Consider the following 22,173-nt stretch of genomic DNA (forward strand, 5'->3'; position numbering starts at 1 on the left):
CACCCTGTGTTGTGTGCTGTGATTTATCATCCACCTAAATATAATAAAGACTTTATTAATGAATTTTCTGAACTGCTGGCTGAAATCATGCCTAAGTATGATCGAGTTCTTATTGTCGGAGATTTTAATGTACACGTGTGCTGTCCAGACAAATCAATGTCGAAGGACTTTTTAAGCCTTATTGACTCTTTTAATTTTCTTCAGCACATTTCAAAACCTACACAAGAACGTGGACACACACTTGACCTGGTTTTAACTTACGGTCTGTCTGTTTCCAACTTGAGGATTTGTGATGCGTTGTTTTCTGATCCTATGCCTGTTTTATATGACATCAGTCTGTCCTCTAACACCTTCAAGTCCCGCGCTCCTGCTCGGAGTGTCCGTGTTATTAACCCTTCCACTGCCGCTCAGTTCTCAGCCTCCTTCAATCAAAACACCTCAGTGCCTGTGTTTTCTGATGCAGATGAGCTCAGCTCCTGGTTTCATTCCACCTGTCAAACAGTAATAGATGCTGTGGCTCCATTAAAACCCAGACAGCCTAAAACTAAATCTGAGCCCTGGCTAAATCAAACAACTCGTGCTGTCAGACGTGAGTGCCGAAAAGCTGAGCGAAAGTGGAGGAAGGACAAGCTGCAAGTGTCTTTTTTAAAGGACTGCTGGCGTCGTTATCAGACTGTGGTAAAAGAGGCTAAAAGACAACACCTGTCTAATATCATCCTATTAACTGTCACAAGCCTCGTGTTCTTTTTAACACTATAGACGTTGTTCTTAATGCCCCAAAGACTGCCTGTGTAGAACCTTGTCTGGAGGCATGTGAAAACTTTCTTAGGTTCTTTGTAAATAAGGTGAACAATGTCAGGGCCCTCATATCACCACCTGCTTCTGACCCATCAGTTTCTGTATTTTGTCCTGTAACTTTTTTCCGATTTGAACCAGTGACGTTTTTATATGAGACTGTTAAACATCTGAAGCCCTCAGGTTCCCCCACTGATGCTGTCCCACCTCGATTTTTTAAAGAAGTTATCACTACTTTAGGACCTTCTGTTCTTGCTGTTATTAACAGCAGCCTCGCCTCTGGTGTCTGTCCAAAGAACTGTAAACATGCTACAGTCCAGCCACTGATCAAAAAGCCAGGCCTGGACAAAAAGGTCCTTTTTGTCATGGTTTCGGCCTGGCCCCGGCCGGTCTTGGATTTTCCTCTCGCTCTCCCTCTGGACTCCGCCCACCAGCCACTTCTCTCCCTCTGCTCCCAGCAATCAGCTGCATATTGGACTCACCTGTGTTCCCCCCAGACTACATAAACTCTCCTCAGCCCTTTCTCCCCTGTCAGATCGTCGTCGTTTCCCCCACCTGTTTCCAGCGTCGTTCCCCAGCCTGTTTCCAGCCTGTGTTCCCTGCCTGTGTTCCCTGCCTGTGTTCCCTGCCTGTGTTCCCAGCCTGTGTTCCCTGCCTGTTGCTATTCCTGCCTGCTTAACCCTGCCAGCTCCTGCTTATCTTGCTCACCCCTGTTTGCTTCCCCCTGGACTCTTTGGACTTTGTTACCTGTTTTGCAGTGAGTGTTTTTCCTGCCTCTGAGCAGCGGTTTTCTTTGTTACTTTGTTCCCAGTCTCACTGATGGTTTTACGTTGTTACTTTGTCCTCGTGTTTTGCCTGTTTTTGTAGTGTCTGTTGACACCCCCCTTAGTTTCCCTGTTTTTTGTAAGTCTCAGCAATAAAGCCTGTTTCAGTTCAAGCCTGCCTCGTCCCCCTCCTTAATTTGTGACACTTTTATCTCCAAAATTCTGGAAAAAAAACTGTATATGTACAACTGAAGGATTTTCTAGACCAAAACGGCACACTTGAGGTTTTCCAGTCTGGTTTTAAACCTCTTCATAGCACTGAGTCAGCATTGCTAAGGGTTTTTAATGACATCCTTTTAGCTACAGATGCTGGAGACAATGTGGTCTTGCTGCTTTTGACACAGTGGACCATGGTATTTTGACTTCTCGATTAGAGAAATGTGTAGGCATCGGTGGCACTGCTCTTGAGTGGTTTAGGTCGTACTTGGAAGAGAGAACATTTTGTGTACAAATTGATCATGTCCAGTCCTCTTCTGCTCCTCTCCTGTGTGGGGTCCCACAGGGCTCAATTTTTGGGCCCCTTCTTTTTTCCCTGTATTTGCTTCCCCTTGGCTCCATTCTTAGAAAGCATAATTGTTTCTTTCACTGTTATGCTGATGACACCCAGATATATGTACCAGTAAAACAGGAGAACGGCTTTGCCATGGGCTCATTGATGACGTTTGGATGAAGTAAGAGCCTGGATGGCGTCCGAGCGCCAACAGTGGGTCCTCTCTTGGAGACCTGGGCCCTTTACAACAATTTTTTAAACCTACCGTCACAAACCTGGGTGTTAAGGTGGACAGTGGTTTTAGTTTGGACAGGCAGGTTAGTGCAGTGGTAAAATCCAGCTTCTTTCACTTGAGACAATTAGCAAAAATTAAACCATTTTTATCAAAAAAGCACTATGAGACAGTGATCCACGCCTTTGTTACAACTAGGCTGGATTACTGTAATTCTTTGTATTTTGGTGTGTCTCAATCATCCATGTCCCGTCTTCAGCTGGTACAAAATGCTGCTGCTCGCTTGCTGGGTGGAACTCGCAAGGGAGAGCACATTACCCCGGTTTTAGCCTCGCTGCACTGGCTGCCTGTCCATCTTAGAGTTCATTTTAAAATTCTTTTATTTGTTTTAAAGTCTTTAAATGGTCTTGCCCCTCCCTACCTTTCTGAGCTGCTATGTGTGCACTCCCCCTCTCAGTCGCTCAGATCAGCTGACCAGCTGCTTCTGTATGTGCCAAAGACACAAAGGAAGCTCAGGGGAGACAAGGCATTTGCGGTTGTAGTTGTGGAATGCATTGCCACTGCAAGTTAGACAGTCCTCCTCACTGACTGTTTTTAAATCAAAGCTCAAAACTCATTTCTTTTTATTGTATTTTATTCCTTTTAGTTCTTTTATATTTTAAATTTTATTTTAATGTTTTGTTGTTAATGGCATTGTGATTGCACTTTTATTATGTTCTATTCTTTTATTTTATTTTATTTTAAATTGTTAAGCACTTTGGTCAGTCTGCTGTTTTAAAAGTGCTTTATAAATAAAGTTGACTTGACTTGACTTGCTCCACATGCTCTCTGTTGGTCGGCCATATTGGCTGTGACATCACACCACCACTTCCTGTCCCTAACTACTTCCGGTTCACCCAGACCTCTACACTCATCAATCACCTCCAGATCACAGCCATTACCAACTCCGCCATTCCCTCTGGTTCTACACAGCAATTCACATCCAGACCTTCGTACTCACCTGACACCACCTTCTCTCTTTTGGACTTCTGCTGAACCCCCCTACTTTGTTTGTGCTCTTTTTCTGTGGTTAAGAATCCTTTTGAACTCTACTCTGAATCTGACTTATCTCTGGCCATGGGGTCCTTCATGCTCGTGACAGTTTAGGTTGTTAGAACTTGAACTAAATAAAGTTGCAGCTGCAGTTTAAACTCCATACTATAGTTTGGACTACAGTCAGACAGATTCTAGGAGCATCAGGTGGTTTTATGTGATTTGACATGAATTCCTGTCCTTCTGATCATAAATGTGTCCATCAGCAGCTTCACAGGAATGAACTAAAACCTACAGACATGATCCAATAGATGTGTCTTTCAGGTCAGGTCGACCATGAGCAGATGATGCATAAACACATCCACCCTGACAGTCAGATCAACAGCACGGACGGCTGAAGATACCTTTGAAACTCCACCCAGTCCATTTGGTGTTTTTATACCAAACAGACTGAAAAAATGAAAACAGTCAATATTGTCTAATCTGCATTATGTTGATCTAGTGGTTCTTATTGGGATGGACTGTACATGTATTATTCCAACACTAGGCCCACAGAAATACTGCTCTAAGACTGTTTCTGACATCATGTGCTACTTTACTAATCCTCTCCCATGTAAACAGAGTGCTGACATCACAGAAACACTGGTCCTGGTTTCAAACAGAGGGAATAATGACTGTGACTCCATTAGTGACAGTCCAGTATGTTACAGCAGCAGATGACCATGTCAGCGATGCTCTCATGTTATCACCAAACAGTGCACTTCACCTCCATCCCTGTTATTTCTTCTATGCACCTTCCTTGAAGCAAACAGTCGCCTACAAAGTGAGACTGGATGTTGTTGGAGCTCTGCTTCAGCGTTACAGAGACTGACTTTAAATTCCACAGTACAGTTCCACATGAACAGGAAACCAGAACAATAGTTCCACGTGTTATTGTGGGTTAAGAGTGTTTTGTGGATCAACAGTGGTTTTAACTTTCCTCTGTTTCACTGTCACATGTCCTCTTTGCATTGAAGTCAACGCTTCAGTTCAGGCTTTCACTCCCGACAGTGTGAGAGTGGACTGGGCAGGTGTAGTGTCGTCGTTGTTTAGAGAACAACTGGATAAGAAATATTTAGTGGACTTTTACTGAAGTACATGAGGGAAACAACCATTTATCAACCTTATGTAGCAGGTGGAATGAGGACTATGTTGATTCAGCTAAATAATAATAATAATTGATTCTTTATTAATCCTCTTGAGGAAATTCATTTTGGACAGGAAGCTGCATTTTAGGCACCAAGGGTTCAGGGTTCAGTGTCTTGTCCAGGGACACTTCAACATGCAGCCAGGAATCTTCTTCATTTTCTTCTTATAATGAACTATTTTATTTCATGTGGCTCTTATCAGAGGAGAAAAGTAACTAAGTACATTTACTCAAGTACTGTGTGAAGTACAGTTGTGAGGTATTTGTACTTTACTGGAGTATGTCTTCTTCACTACATTTATTTTACAGCATTAGTTACTAGTTACTTTTCACATATTGTAAAAAACTAATAAACAGCTGATGTTTTTTTCATTTTAATAACAAATGTTTATTAAATATCACTTTACTAGAGTATAAAAAGTTAAATGGTACTTCTACTTGTACTGAAGTATTTTCCTATACAAATACTTTTTCCTTTGCTCAGTTCTTGCCTTTGTGTACTGTAAACACCTGGTTCTTATCCTGTGTTACTACAAACTGAGCAGAAGACCAGTTCACAGTATTTGTACCTTTTGATTTCTAGTGTGTGTCTAGTGTGATTCTACTTGTTAGAGTTTGATCTCGTGTTCGCAGCACAACTTGTTCCATTAAACATTTTCTGTATCTCAGTGACTCGTGAAGCTGTTTCCTGAATGATCCACACACAAACACTCACAGTGATGGAGACAGAATTTCATCCACTTCCTCAGTGAACTGATGTTTTTAATGTTTTACATGTTAAATCAAAGGAACTGAACCTGTTAAACAAAGACGCAGTGAGCTGAGAGCAGCATTAAAAAGTCTGTTGAGGAGCACAACCAACAGAAAACAAGCATGTGTATTATTACACAACACAAACTGGTCAATTCAAATGATTTGTACCATTGAACCTGAGGATGGGTCTGAATGTTCTCATGTAGCTCTGAGAGGAATCAGAACAGTGGACACGAACAAACCAAACTTTATTCTAAATACTCTGAATTACGAAGAATCATGTGTTTGTCAGTAAAGAACAAGTCAAACAATCATTTCATGTTGTAAATGTGATATTGTTCATGATTCAAATAGAAATATATCATAACCAGCAACGTACTAAAACCTCGGTGAGATGGTGTCAGACTAACTTTCCTGTGAACTAATGAGGGGGGAGTGTTTTTGAAAGTAAAACCTACAGCTCAGTTTCACACAGTCAAGAAAGTGACTGAGTAAAAACCAAAGTGGAAATAAATTCCAATCAAACGTCAGTCAACATGTGGTCTAAATGTAAAATGTCTTCCAGAGCAGCCACAGTAGAGATGCTCCCTCCATCCCAACACTGGCTGATAGAACTGGAGATGATCTCCTTCGTCTGTGATCGGGACTGTCAGTGCTGTGGTTTCCTCAGCACAGACAATTCAACATTTTCTCTGAGCAGTTGGAACAAGGCAGAGAAATGAGAACAAATCAAATACTGAAGTCCAGATGAAAAGAAACAGCTGAATGAGAACAGCAGCACCTGTGTGGTGTGTTCACTGACGTAAGTCCAGGTCTAGATAGAAACGATTTCATCAAGATGGAGTCATTCTTCACTCGGACTGACCCAGTGGAGCTGCTCAGTAACCAGCAGGTCAGACTGTGGTTGTACTGGGCAGATTGTGAAGCGGCTGTTCAGTAAAAACTAATCTGGAACATTAAGATCAAATGTGAGGATCCACTGTGTAGGTGCACATCATCACTCTGCAGGACAGTGGGACGTTTTCATTGGCTTCATTCAAATGTGCAGCTAATCTGGAGACACACAAACATCCCGTGACCTTCAACAGGTCAGTCATTAGCTTTAAGACGTTTGACACTAGAAACCAGAGTCCACAGTCTCTGTTGAAGACTTGAGTCATTTTGAGGGGAATGGTTCAGTGTAAGAAGGAGCTGGGTTTGAATCCACAGGTCGGCCGGGTGCCTTTCTGTGTGGAGTTTGGATGTTCTTCCTGTGTTTGAACGGCTTTTCTCCAGGTTCTCCAGCTTCCTCCCACAGTCCAAACACATGTCTGTAGGTTAATGGACTCTAAACTGTCCCTGGGTGTGAATGTTTGTCTGTCTCTGTATGTCAGCCCTGTGGTAGACTGGACACCTGTCCAGGTGGACCCTGTCTCTGACCTAATGACAGCTGAGATAGGATCCAGCACTGCTACGACCCTTCAGAGGACAAACGAGGACAGGATAATGGAGGGAGAATGGGTGGCTCAGTGGAGACACTGGTTGGAAGACACTGAGGTTTCACTGTATGTGGAAATGTGGAAAAAGGTTGATGTTGATGTCCAGATAAAGTCTGTGTAATCTATAGTTGAGCCAAAGTTAGTTTCTCCTCTTTGAATTCCAGGTTTGGTTTTGTGTTTGTAAAAACATATAAATCATCTGATCATAGTGAGTCGTAGTATCAGACAAACACAGGACTGTAGAGGTCTGGACTCTGTTGGTGTTTTTCTTGAAGGAGCCAGTGTCACAGCAGCGATTTATTTGATCTCTGGTCCATATTGATTTATTCGGAGAGTTTAGTCCGTGTCCTGCAGTAGATCCCCGCTGGCTGTGTCCACAGAGAGTGGGTTCACCCTCAGCAGCAAGTATCACTGGAACTCAGAGAGATGGAGACAGTTAGTTAACAGAGGACAGAACCAGCACTGCTGAGGCTGATGGAGACCAACTAGATCTGGGATTACGGCTGGGATGGAGCTGCTGATTGGGACTGTAGCCGTATCTGTGCTGCAGTTGTTGTGGTTCTGATTGTCCACATGATCTCATTCTGGTTCAAACTCTATGAATCACTCAGCAGAGATATAGGCAGAAAGGTGGTGTACAGTAACCTGGACAGTACACCACCTTTCATCCAGGGACAGCTGGGATTGTGGGAACACAGTGCTGAGAGCTGGTTAGCTTGGTTAACTAGCTGGATCCATTTCTCTGGTGGTAGAATGAGGCTGTGTAGCCACAGACAGGTCCTAGTGGTTCTGCTGAGAGCTGATCCCTGTCTGCCACAACGTTCAAACACCTGGGGTCGTATTCACAAAGCTCCGTAATCCTCTAGTGATCGTTTCTCCTGGTGATGAAATTCTAAGAAAATGATTTTTATTTCTACTAAACTATGAGAACAACATGAACCAGAGCAGCAGTGCTGACTTGTCTCTGTTAGAACCTTCTATCAGCAGTGATCAGACAAACTACTGCAGAACTTCCACAGCTTCATACTGTGACCAACATGTTCCTCATTAATTTCACTGGACGTTCAGACCACACAGAGCAGACTTCACCAACGTTACTGAGAGAACTGATGAGACACAAACGGCATCATCACAGCATCAGAAGATGAAGATATGTTGGTCAGAACCAACAGAACCTCTTTGATTTGAAGACCACCCAGTTTCCATGTGAATCACCTGTGTGTCCTCAGATCCCTACAGGCCTGAGTCAGACAGAAACCAGATCACGATCAGAGCCTCAGGACTGATCCTGGGTCTGGTCTTATCTCTGTCTGGATTCATCTACTGCAGGAAGAAGGTCAAAGGTCAGAGCAGGACACAGTTTGTATATATGCTACTTTTGATCCGGGTTTAAACTTGACTCCAGGTTTATCACTCTAATGCTGCGTGGGAACGTGTGTCACCTGGACTTTCTCCTGCTGTGTTCTGCTTGTGTGAACCCACAAGTCCGGACAAAGTCTGGACCTGATCCTCCAGAGTCAGTCCGGACTGCATATGTGGAAACATCTTAACAGTAGTTCTCTCACTAGTCCTTCTACAACCAGTTTGCTGCTTCACTAAAACAACAAATACTGTGTGTTGATGCATTTGGGACCAGTTCAGTCCAGTTTTAGTGATGACTGTTGACCCCTGTCCTTGTTGTGGACCAGGACATATTTTGGTTCCCACTAACTGAGACCTGATCCTGGACCTGGACCTGCAGCTGTTTATTAGATGGATAAAAAAAAAAAAAAGTTAGTGCTTCTGTTTCCTGCTCAACAGACAGTCAGTGCTGCCACCTGCTGGACTCTGCTGGTCTGAACCTGATCCAGGATTCTGGTTTAGTTCCACACCAGGTCTCTGCAGTAACACAGAACCAGTTTTTATCCACTACTACAAATGTGAAACAAGCTGACAATAAATATTTGATCCTATTTAAAGGTCGAGTTTCTCTGGTGTCAGAGTCACATGTTCAACACATCTGAACTACACTTGTACTTTTCTTTGAAACGTAACTAAGTACTTTTACTCCAGTAATGTACTTCATACTTGGTGGTTGTGTGTATTTTTACTGCACTACATTGATTTAACTGATAGTTAAAAAACCAAAGAATCAGTTGGTGAAATCTGATCCAGTTTTACTCTAAATCATTTCAAACTAGCTCCACCTCAACTACTGACAAGGTGAAAGTACTACTATCTATACCACCATCTTTAAAGGTTATAATGTCTGTTAGCTTTAGCTGCAGAGTCTGCTGCCTCCACCCAGTGTAACTGTATCTTATTATCACCTCCTCTTGTTGGGATCTTCCCATAAAATGACAAATCAATACTTTTTAAAGGGTCATCATGATGCCTGTTCTTTGACTTTCACTGTCGTCACACAGACTGTATCAACACAACAGTGTTTTATTATTATTAAAAGTCGTGGGAGCAGCTGGTGTAAAAGTCCTGTAAACTGCTCCTTCACCACCGTCCACAACAAACTTTAACGAGGTTTCATTTCTCAGTGTAACTGAAGCTTCATTCGTTCACAAAATAAGATAAATCTTAATAAAATCCAACAAACATGTTAGTTTCATGATCATAGTAGAATGAACAAGTATAAAATAGTGTTTTAATCCAGACCCACAGACACAGAGACAGTTATTTCAGGGACTTATGGAGCTCTGTTAATTATGTTTATTAGATGTTTGACTAAATATGTGAGATCCAGTGTAACAGATAATAATTATTTATCATGTACAGTCACTGTGTGATAAGAAATACGGTAACAAGTCATAAACCTACTACACTGATACCGTATCTACATTCACACTGTAGAGTGGGGACGAGGCAGAACAGGAAACTGCAGGTTGGACTTTTGATCCTGGTTCAGGGTTCAGAACAGAACATGACTGACGCAGCACCAACCACAGAGTACTGCAGCCACACCACAGCTAGAAACACTGACGCTCTGAAGTACGACTTCTGTACTGTGGGTTGTCCTCTTACTGGTTCAGGGAACATTAAGTTTGGTCTAAAGGTCAATCAGGAAGATCTTTTACACTCACTCTCTGCTGGAACTCCAACTAAATCTATTCCATCATTTCTGCTTTCTCATAACTTTTTATTGACCCTCTGCTGATCTCTCCTCATTGAACTGAAGCTGAGACTAGAAGGATTTCCTGTTGTAGTGTGATGTGTTGCTGAGTTCCAGGGTCAAACTGTTCCTGTGTTTGAGTTAAATGGTCAAATTTCAGATGTGTCTTCTCAGGAAATTCTGATTTAAAGGGTTAATACACACAAAAAGCTGCTTTAGTGGATCTGAGGTTCTGACTGTTAATTTTAACAGTGTGTTTGTGTGGTTGGGGTCCAAGTTCAGGTTTATTGTTTGAGTTTATGACTTTTTACTGCTTCTCTCTCAGTCTCCCAGTGCATGCTGGGAGTGGAGGACGCTCAGAGTGTCTGCGTTTCAGGGTGAGTATGTTTTCTGTCTCTTTCTGTTGTTGGTTCTCTCTCCTGTGTGGAAACCTGTAATCTGACTGTCAGACAGATGGTCAGTTATCAAAGTGTTCAGTCTGAATCTAGAAACAACAACGGTGTCGTCGTTTAGTCTGAACACTGTCGATAAAGTCGGTGTCGTTGTTGAACCAGATGATTCAGGAAACCTTTGTCCAGGTGGAACCGCTGGTTAATCCAGACAAAGGTGGTTCAGTCCAAAGTCCCTCAGTTTATTAGAGAGAACTCTGAGACACAGACAGTGAATGATTTCTATGGAGCTGTGATGATTCTTTTCATTATTGATCAATCTGATGATTCTTTTCCTGCTTCATCCATCAACTGTTTGTTCTGTTCAGAACCAGAATCAAGTGAGAAAGTGGAACCTTCACTGAGTTGGTTTTGTCCAGTCAATAGTCTGAACCCAAAATGATTCAGTTCAGTGTTATTTCAAAGAAGGAAATATCATGGTTTCAGCCTCGTTGCTGCTTGTATTTCCCCCGAGGCCTTATTTTGACAACTTCCTGTTTCCTCCTACCAGTCTGATAACATTCACTCGCCTAATTGATTACACCTGGTTTCCCCACAGTATAAATACCGGCCTGCTCGGCTGACTTGTTTTGAATTTTCTGGACTCTGCCTGCTCTGGACCCTGTCTCTTGTCTGACCCCCTGGTGCTGTGAGTTCTGTTTATTCCCTGTCATTCAGCTCACAATACCAGACCTGTACCTGTATCTGCCTGATTCTCTTTCTCGCACCTGCACCCCTTCAACCCTGGATTCCCCCCTCACCGGACCAGCCTGACCTGAACTTGCTTCCTGTTGGAGCATCCTCCTGGCGCTCCACAGCCGGCTCTCCAGGCATCCGCTCCTCTGCCTGTCTCTGCTGTGCTAAGAGACTAGTCGCTCAAAACACTTCATAATGACAGATGTGAGACTATGGGTCTGTAGTCATTGAGACTGTCTATTTTTTTTTTTTTTTAGTAATGGGGATGATGGTGGCGGCCTTCAGGTATTGAGGGATGATGACATGTGTCTGAGAGAGAATGAACAGCTTGTTGAGGATCTCTGCCAGCTGGTCTGTGCAGGCTTTAACCACTGCACCAGGGATGCAGTCAGGTACAGCAGCTTTCCTGGGGTTCACTGCTCCAGTGTCCTCCTCACCTCATGCTCCTGGAGAGAGAGGTGCAGTGTTGGAGTTGTTGTGGGGCAGTGTGTGCAGGTGTCTGGCGGCCTGCACAGATGTGTATTTTTGCTGTGTTGATGGTGAGTTGTGGAGAGACAGGAAACATAGGAAGAGAAATAGGTGGTATTTTTACTGCAGTACCTTTTCAGCATGTACTTTCACTCTTACTTTAATTTCTGAACATGAATATCAGTGTTTCCATGAATTCAGATAAAGAGAATTGATCCAGTATCAGCAGTGTGACCCCCCACCTCCTCTCTAATCTCTATTTAACCCTTGATATAATAAAAACTGCAGTAACTTTCAAAGTTCTTCTTTCACATCACTTCACTGTTTCTGTTCAGTAAAGAAGAAACACGTCTTTGAGCTCACGTCTCTTACTGAACGTCGTCATGCTGCGTTTCACACGTCGAAACTTTAACCCTCCTGTCGTGTTCGGGTCAAATCAGACCGATTTACAACTTAAAACACTCATAACTATTGTGTTTTCCATCTGATTGCCTCAAGACCTTATGATATCCTCCACACTATGCACTTGAACACATAAAAGTGATGATCACCTCTTTCATTGAATTTTGAGTGTTTTAATCAACCTTGTTACATCTGTGGTGTTCCAGGTCAAAAGTGACCGCATTAGGAAATGAATGGGTTTCCAGACTATATTCATCCATCAGATGAGATCCCTCATACAACCAACTCACTCCCTCACTCACACAGCAGACTGAATGATGGGTGAATGGACTGAATGTCTTTTGTGGGTACACATTTCTTCCCCATACTTTTGTGCCGATCTCCTACGTGAACCAACTTTCTGAAGAAACAACGTATCATCTCTTCACACAGACTGGACAGGTGTCTGTTATGTGAACCCATCTCTTTCCCAAGCTTTTGTGTCTATCCCCCACGTGAACCATACCTTCCAGACTAATCAATGTATTATCTTCACACAGACCCCGTATATATAGCTTCATGTTTGCCTTGTACTCCTTTTACTCTGAGCCCAATAAATAGGCGATTGACCAAGCGGTTCTCTGATGAAGAGGTTCTGGTCCAGGTTTTTGGACATGATGAAGAGGACACTGAAATTGAACCAGAGATAGAGCAGGATGTCTCGGAAGTGGAAGACAACACAGATTTTGATCCAGACTTTGAGGAGACTGACCAGTCAACAGATGGAGAGGGAGAGGCACCTGAAGAACAGGCACCTGAAGAGACATTCCAGTCCAAGAGTGGACGCTCTGGTCTTAATCCAGTAAAGCAAGAGTGGAAAACATCATAAAGATGATACCAGGGCTAACACGGTATGCAACATCTTGTGTGGATGACATCAAGTCCAGCTTCCAACTCTTTTTACCATTGTCCATTGAGGGAAATATACTGGAGATGACAAACCTGAGGGGAAGCGTGTGTTTGGGGACATCTGGAGGGAAATGGACCTGGTAGACCTCCAAGCTTACATAGGTCTGTTGATTTTAGCAGGAGTATTTGCTCAAACAATGAGGCTACAAAAAGTTTGTGGGATGCAGAGTCTGACAGGCCTTTATTCCAAGCAACTATGTCTTTACAACAGTTTCATGATGAGTGCCTGGTTCCTTTCAGAGGTCACTGTTCCTTCAAGGTGTACATTCCAAGCAAACCAGGGAAATATGGAATAAAGATCTGGGCAGCATGTGACACCAGGAGCAGCCATGCCTGGAATATGCAGGTATACATGGAGCAACCCAGTACTGGAAGGGCCGAAAAAAAAAACAGGGCATGCGTGTTGTGCTGGACATGACAACCGGTCTCCAAGGGAAAAATAAAACATGTGACAACTTCTTCACATCATATGCTCATGGTCAGGAGCTGCTGAAAAGAAAGCTCACCATGGTAGGGACAGTGAGGAAGAACAAGGCTGAACTTCCCCCTGCACTGGTATCGACCAGAAGAAGAAACAGCCTTTATCTGTCACATTTACATGTTACAGATGAAATTGGTCCTCTGCATTTAACCCATCCCCCTGGGGGGAGCAGTGGGCAGCTACATACAGCGCTCAAGTAGCTAGCGTGGAGTGTCTTGCTCAAGGACACACCTGGTGTCTGTGACAGGGTTTGAACCCCGAACCTTGTGTATCTAAGGCCTGTATCTGTATCTACTCATTGAGCCACCACTCCAAGAGGGACTCTCATCACAATTTGCTTTCACTGACACACACTCACGTGTCATATGTTCCAAAAAAGAATAGAAATGTCATCCTGATGAGCACGCTTGTTGAGATTGGTTGTTTGTTTTCCATTTATTTTTTCCATTAGATGTTCATTTTGTTATACATTTTCGGTGCCTATTTGTATTTACACTGCAGTTATTTTATGTCTAATTCTATAAATTCATGTAAAACATATTTTGACACATTGTTCACAGCTAAAGAATGTTGAATAGAAATTTGGTGGTGAAAAATGTTTTTTGGCAGCTTCCTCTGCCTCCCACTGCTGTCTGACTGCATTCAAGTGACACTGATATGAAAGAGGAAAGAAGAGCCAATCAGTGGAGGAGCAGCTGATCTTTGTCCAGGAGAAATGATGGAAAGGAGGATTTCAGTTTTCACTGCACATCAATGATTTGTGTTTCCTCTCCACATGAAGGTAGAAAGTGTGTGTGAGCTGATGTGGATGTGGATTCAGCAGCATGGATCAGTGTGAGGACAGAGAGGAGGGAGTCCCTCCCTCTAAAACCACTCTGTGTGGGGACCATGAGAGCCAGACCAAAGCTCAGAGGTGAGATGACTGAGACCATCTGACTGATTCTGTCTCCAAGTCTCATCTAGAATTGAATATTTCATCAGGACATTTTTACTATTCTTCTGATTCTATTTGTCATTTATGAAGGAAACTTTGACTGAATATGTGAGCGTCACCAAAGTTGTTTTTCTATCAGGTCCCATCAAAGACCAGAATCAGAACCACAACCCAGCTGTGTGTCCTTCAAGAGCGACTGGTCAATGGGAGATTTTATTAATTTTAAATATCAACCTTCATCAGACACAGAGTAAGTTGTTGTGAGTTTAAAATCAGTCTGAACAATATGATGTAAACTTTCTCTGATGATAAATTGTTGTGTTCTTTGGATTTCTGGATATTTCTGATGTGAGTAAGTTGATTTCTGTTTGAACGGTTCATTTGAAGGAGAAGCTTTCTTCACTATTCTTCCAGCAAACACTCTGATCATGGATCAAATCTCCATCCAGCCAGTAGCTAAACCACTGATCCTGTAGAGGGTCTCAGGGGGCTGCTCCTCTTCTAATGAAGTGCTGACTTGCAGGCAGACGTCAAAGGAAGCAGCTGAACACCACACATGTTGAACTCTGATCAAATCTTTGTGATTGAAGTTCTCCAAATGAAGATTTTGGTACAAATGTCCTAAAGAGTCTTGACTTCTTCACTTCCTGTTGGAAGACTTTAGTTGTAATGTTGTTGTCTATCACAAGTAGGTGCGTGGACCCAAAAGCACAAGCTGAGGCAGGCTGGAGAGCAAGTGTCTTTTATTCAGCAGGTGGTAGATATATAAACAAAGAGATGAACGGAGTAAACTAAGGACGCTGCACTAACCGGCAGGAGTGTAAGAAAACAAAAATACAATAACTGAATAACTGCACTGGCAGGGGAAAAAGTCCAAAAACAGGAGAGTAACTAAAAGCGGCTGCTCTAGCGGGCAGGTAGACAGACATACATAGAGTCCGGAGTTAATGGTTCAGAAAATCGTTTTAGTTGAGCTGTTTTCAGGCAGACAGGTGTGGTCTTTCCAGAGAAAGTGACGAACTGACAGGGGAGCAGAGTTGTGGAGTGGGTTATATAGCAATGGGGCAGAGACAATGACACACGTGAACCAGATGAGTGTTAACAAGGTGCCTGGAGGTAGAGAAGCAGGAACATGCAGGGTATCTGAAATGAGAAAGGGGACCATAAATGAGTACAGACAGGAATGGCAGAGAACAGAATATGCAGAAATGGTGACAAAGTCAGTGTAGAGGACTGTTTGTCCCCAGTGTCAGTACCAGAGCTGACGTCTGAAGATTCATTTAGGATCCACCAACTAATGAATGAATGAAGTTGTTCAAATGTGAATTAGTCAAAGTGAGTTGTGTGAGCAGCAGCACTCTGCCTCATACTCACACAGTTGAACATATTCAGACTGGGAGCTGCCCAGTACAACCAGTGTGATCCAAGCAGACTCTGTCTCAGGCCTTGTTCCAACAATTGAGCATTGTTCAGTGAGGGAGGCAGAGATATCTGTTGTTCAGAGCTGCTGAGACTAAACCAAAGTGACTGGTGACAGTAAAGCTTCACCACTACAGGGAGTCTCTGATTCACTGTTCACATCAAATCTGTCTTCATGGACCTTTACCTTGTGTGTGTCTCTGTGTGGACAGACATACTGTGAGCTCATTCTTGATGATTCCTCCACAGAGTGGACCAGGAGAGCTCAGAGGTTCCCAGTGGTCAGTCTGCCCAGCAGCATCCAACACAGCTGGACTCCATATTTCTGGTCTGTACATGTCCAACTACTACTTCTCCATCTGTTGTGTTCCCAATAATCTCCATGCTGCACTTTTTAGACCAGTGGATTGTCAGTCTGTCCAACATGGATCTGATGTTTGGCTCCATGATTTGAGTTGGATTGTGTCATTCATATAGTTTCTGTTCCAGCTGCTGGAGGAGAACATTGTCACTTTTGTGAAGAACGAGCTGAAGAAGATCCACAAGGTTCTGAGTCCAGATTACCCACAATGCTTAGAGAGTCAGAAGGAGGATGAGGAGGTGTTGGATGGTGAGGATGAAGAGCAGAGGAGGAGCAGCAGAGAGGCATTTGTGAAGATCACACTGAACTTCCTGAGGAGAATGAAGCAGGAGGAGCTGGCTGACTGTCTGCAGAGCAGTAAGAGGATTTCTCTAAACATTTAACATCATGGACAAATGAGACGTTTACTGAGAGCTGAAGATGTGGAGTGTTAATATGTTGAAATGTGAATCATTTAGGGTCATGAAACTGTCAAACTGTGTTTTCATTTGAAATTATATTGATCATGTTTTTGTGGTTTTATTCAGGAACTCCTGCTGCAGTTTGTCAGTGTGAACTTAAATCTAATCTGAAGAAGAAGTTCCAGTGTGTGTTTGAGGGGATTGCTAAAGCAGGAAACCCAACCCTTCTGAACCAGATCTACACAGAGCTCTACATCACAGAGGGAGGGACTGGAGAGGTCAATGATGAACATGAGGTCAGACAGATTGAAACAGCATCCAGGAAACCAGACAGACCAGAAACAACCATCAGACAAGAAGACATCTTTAAAGGCTCACCTGGAAGAGAGGAACCAATCTGAACAGTGATGACAAAGGGAGTGGCTGGCATTGGGAAAACAGTCTTAACACAGAAGTTCACTCTGGACTGGGCTGAAGACAAAGCCAACCAGGACATACAGTTCACATTTCCATTGACTTTCAGAGAGCTGAATGTGCTGAAAGAGAAAAAGTTCAGCTTGGTGGAACTTGTTCATCACTTCTTTACTGAAACCAAAGAAGCAGGAATCTGCAGGTTTGAAGAGTTCCAGGTTGTGTTCATCTTGGACGGTCTGGATGAGTGTCGACTTCCTCTGGACTTCCACAACAATCAGATCCTGACTGATGTGACAGAGTCCACCTCTGTGGATGTGCTGCTGACAAACCTGATCACGGGGCACTTGCTTCCCTCTGCTCGCCTCTGGATAACCACACGACCTGCAGCAGCCAATCAGATCCCTCCTGAGTGTGTTGACATGGTGACAGAGGTCAGAGGGTTTACTGACCCACAGAAGGAGGAGTACTTCAGGAAGAGGTTCAGAGATGAGGAGCAGGCCAGAAGAATCATCTCCCACATGAAGACATCACGAAGCCTCCACATCATGTGTCACATCCCAGTCTTCTGCTGGATCACTGCTACAGTTCTGGAGGATGTGTTGAAAACCAGAGAGGGAGGAGAGCTGCCCAAGACCCTGACTGAGATGTACATCCACTTCCTGGTGGTTCAGTCCAAAGTGAAGAACATCAAGTATGATGGAGGAGCTGAGACAGATCCACACTGGAGTCCAGAGAACATGATGATGATTGAATCTCTGGGAAAACTGGCTTTTGAGCAGCTGCAGAAAGGAAACCTGATCTTCTATGAATCAGACCTGACAGAGTGTGGCATCAATATCAGAGCAGCCTCAGTGTACTCAGGAGTGTTCACACAGATCTTTAAAGAAGAGAGAGGACTGTACCAGGACAAGGTGTTCTGCTTCGTCCATCTGAGTGTTCAGGAGTTTCTGGCTGCTCTTCATGTCCATCTGACCTTCATCAACTCTGGAGTCAATCTGCTGTCTGAAGATCAGTCAACATCGGGGGGATCTAATCTGTTTGGACCTGAACTGAAACTTCTCCACCAGAGTGCTTTGGACAAGGCCGTACAGAGTCCAAATGGACACCTGGACTTGTTTCTCCGTTTTCTCCTCGGTCTTTCACTGCAGACCAATCAGACTCTAAAACTAGGTTTGCAGACAACGACAGGAAGTAAATTACAGAGCAATCATGAAACAGTCCAGTACATCAAGCAGAAGATCAAAGAGACTCCCTCAGCAGAGAAAAGCATTAACCTGTTCCACTGTCTGAATGAACTGAATGATCGTTCTCTAGTGGAGGAGATCCAACAGTACCTGGACTCAGGAAGTCTCTCCACAGATGAACTGTCTCCTGCTCAGTGGTCAGCTCTGCTCTTCATGTTGGTGTCATCGGGAAAAGATCTGGATGTGTTTGATCCATTTAAATACTCTTCATACTTTTCAGAGAAGGATCTTCTGTTTGTGCTGGGAGTCGTCAAAGTCTCCAAGAAAGTTGTGTAAGTGTAAAGATAGTGAAATTTATTCATCATCAAATCCACAGTTACTGTATTTCAACAACAGAATGGAACTTCTTACTTGTTTTCTTGTAATAGAAGGTACTGTACTAGTACTATACTATTATATATTATCGCAAATGTTGTCATGTTATACATCACTATTTTACAGACTGAGTGGCTGTAACCTCTCAGAGAGAAGCTGTGAAGCTCCGTCATCAGTTCTCAGCTCCCAGTCCTCTAGTCTGAGAGAACTGGACCTGAGTAACAACAACCTGCAGGATTCAGGAGTGGAGCTTCTGTCTGCTGGACTGGAGAATCCACTCTGTAAACTGGAAACTCTCAGGTCAGGTCAAATTTCTCTTTTAAACAACTGGAGATATGTAAAATGTCTATATCTGCTTCCAACCAGATTAAACATTGTAATGTCACATGTTTTAAGTTGCAGAAGTTTCTAATCTGGATTTTTACATTATATAAAATAACTGTACATTAATGTCTGATTTTATTTCATTGTGTTGTATCTTTTTAGTCCAGAGTAAACATTAAATTTAATAATTGAACACAGGTTAAAATGTTTTTATCTTATACATCACTGTTTTTCAGACTGAGTGGCTGTAACCTCTCAGAGAGAAGCTGTGAAGCTCTGTCCTCAGTTCTCAGCCCCCAGTCCTCTAGTCTGAGAAAACTGGACCTGAGTAACAATGACCTGCAGGATTCAGGGGTGAAGCTTCTGTCTGCTGGACTGGAAAATCCACACTGTAAACTGGAAACTCTCAGGTTAAGATGTTTTTGAAATTCAAATTAAACCACAGACAAATTAATACATTTCAAATTAGCAATAATTTAATATAGATCATACTAATTATGCAGGCAGTTTACACGGTAACCTTTTCTTGCTGGAAAAGATACTGTGTGTGTCAAGTTCATAATTAAAAATCCATAAGTACTACACACAGTCTAGTGTATAAGCTGTAATGGCCCCATTCACAAGTTTCTCTATACAATGGCATGTTCTTTCTTAGACAACTCATCATCTTGCTATTATTCTGGCAAACGGAATGAAACAGGATGAGGTTATCAGAAAAAATGTATGAGATGTTTGTATGTACAAAACCACCAGCACCAAGTCTCGTGTATGTTATTTTGTGTGTCTGCAGACTGTCAGGCTGTCTGATCACAGAGGAAGGCTGTGCTTCTCTGGCCTCAGCTCTGAGCTGTAACCCCTCCCATTTGAGAGAGCTGGACCTGAGCTACAATCATCCAGGGGACTCAGGAGTGAAGCTGCAGTCTGCTGGACTGGAGGATCCACACTGGAGACTGGACACTCTCAGGTATGGAGAGGCCTGCTGCAACCACAGACAATGTCTGATGAATGAATCAATGAATGAATACTTTTTTTATTGTCACTGTTCATATATACAATATGCATTATACACATGTACAATGAAAGCATCTCACTGTTGGTGAAGCATGCTTAAATATAACATAAATAAATAACAATTTCAAAAATAGCAGCATTGGGTGCAGGTCAAATTCAGTTCAATTCAATTCAATTCAATTCAATTCAGTTTTATTTGTATAGCGCCAATTTACAACAGAAGTTATCTCAAGGCACTTTCCAGTGCAAGGTTTAAGGCCTTACAGAGAATAATCATACAAAAAATCCCATTTGAGGAAGCTTTAGGCAACAGTGGAGAGGAAAAATTCCCTTTAGAGGAAGAAACCTCCAGCAGAACCAGGCTCATAGTGGGCGGCCATCTGCCTCGACCGGTTGGGGTGAGTGGAAAGAGAAGAGACAAAAGAACAGCAGGCAATAAAGACAACAACAAGCAGCAAGAACATTGGGCAGGTCAACTGGATTCTGGAGATGTACAGCTCCAGGCCGAGGATACCTGCAGAAAAGTACAGAGAGAGAGAGACAGAGAGGAGGAAACACAACTAAAAGAGAGAGAATACACAAAGTAAATGATGTGCAATGGTAGAATTTAATTGGACAGAGAAGAAAGGAGAGAGGAGAGGAGCTCAGTTTATCAGTAGAGGTCCCCCAGCAGACTAACCTATATCAGCATAACTAAGAGATGGTTCAGAGTCACCTGATCCATCTCTAACTATAAGCCTTATAAAAAAGGAAAGTTTTAAGTCTAATGAGGTGGGGTACACAAAAAAAGGTAGCAGTCATATGTACAATCCTACAACGTCTGAAGCTCAGCTGAGATCAGTCCACAGACATTAGAGAGAGGAAAACACACACACAGAGTCCATGTATGTGGAGTTGAGCCTCTTGGACTTTGCTCTCCAGTTTCCTGCTTCCTGTGGTGTCACATTAGTTTGTCTGGTGACAGAGTGAGACTGAAAGCAGGTGTCTGACACCAAAACTGCTGTGAACTAGAGAATTGAAATCTTTCCTCCATGTCACCTCCCTGCTCCGTAGAATTCCAAGATAAGGACTCCAATTCCTTAGTTGTTTGCTGAATGTCCATCCCTACATACAAGCCTCCATTAGAACAGAACCAGAACACACTGTGTGTATGAGAGCCATGTAATGTCCATGTGTGCATGCTGAAAGAGAATGTGCTGCTCTGACCCCCCTCCTCCTTTCAGGGTGGAGCCTGGTGGAGTCCGATGGTTGAGACCAGGTCTGAGGAAGTGTAAGTGTGTTTTTAATGAGACTGATGAAAACAAAGCAGCAACATTCAACCATCTTCAAACTGTCACATCACTCATTCAAATCCCTGATGTCATGAGTCCTCATCAAACTGATGATAGATTAATAACTGCAGCTGGATTGTGTCTTGTTCTCTCCATCAGATTTCTGTCAACTCACCATCGACACAAACACAGTGAACAGAAAACTACGACTGTCTGACAACAACAGGAAGGTGACACGTGAGAAGGAGGATCAGTCATATCCTGATCATCCAGACAGATTTGACCAGTGTCGTCAGGTGCTGTGTAGTAATGGTCTGACTGGTCGCTGTTACTGGGAGGTCGAGTGGAGCAGAGGGGTTTTTATATCAGTGAGTTACAGAGGAATCAGAAGGAGAGGAGACATTAATGACTGTTTGTATGGAAGAAACAATCAGTCCTGGAGTCTGATCTGCTCTGATGATGGTTTTTATTTCTGTCACAATAACAAAACAACATCCATCTCTTCCTCTGTCTCTCACAGAGTATCAGTGTATGTGGACTGTCCTGCTGGGACTCTGTCCTTCTACAGAGTCTCCTCTGACAAACTGATCCACCTCCACACCATCAACACCACATTCACTGAACTTCTTTATCCTGGGTTTAGGTTTTTGTTTCCTGGTTCCTCAGTGTCTCTGTGTTCAGTGTAGTACTGAGAGTGTCGTCCTGTCAGAGAAACGTTGTCTCTGTTGAACAGATAGTTCAGTCTCTACATGTCTGTCTCTTTCACTCACACACACGTTTTCAGATTCATGGATTCAATCAGTTTCTTCTTGAACCAGTTCTAAATGATTCCTTGTAAACTTGTTCCCCTTCCAGTCCTTTAAAGATGAAGCTCCGATTATTCCAGGATTCAGGTGTTGAGGACTTGTTCTGAAGTCTTGTTCTGTCTTTTGTCTCTTTCTCTTTTCGATCCACTGACATTATTAGACATCAGTGCTGCTGTTCATTGTGACGTCAGCACAAATGACCCAACAAGACCAAAGATTCAAGTCAAACACATCCATGAATTTCATGAAGGAAAGTTTCCTGACTTTTGTTCTCCAATCATCTTTATTTGGAGTTAAATGAGTCCAACTAAAGTCAGATCTCCTGAAATGGGGACGATTTGAAGTGACTTGACATTTTAG

At 43.0% G+C, this 22,173-nt stretch overlaps 1 protein-coding gene across 1 annotated transcript in view; it reads left to right on the top strand.

The window, feature by feature from the left end:
- The window catches only part of LOC113168709 (NACHT, LRR and PYD domains-containing protein 3-like), a 175,499-nt gene that overhangs the window by 128,791 nt on the left and 24,535 nt on the right, over window positions 1-22,173 (top strand). Inside the window, exons 13-14 of the mRNA XM_033326632.1 lie at window positions 19,516-19,689; window positions 20,960-21,006. Of these exons, the coding sequence (XP_033182523.1) occupies window positions 19,516-19,689; window positions 20,960-21,006 (221 nt within the window). The remainder of the gene's footprint in view (window positions 1-19,515; window positions 19,690-20,959; window positions 21,007-22,173) is intronic.

This window comes from Anabas testudineus, chromosome 18, assembly GCF_900324465.2.
Source record: "Anabas testudineus chromosome 18, fAnaTes1.2, whole genome shotgun sequence".
NCBI classification, from domain to species: domain Eukaryota; kingdom Metazoa; phylum Chordata; class Actinopteri; order Anabantiformes; family Anabantidae; genus Anabas; species Anabas testudineus.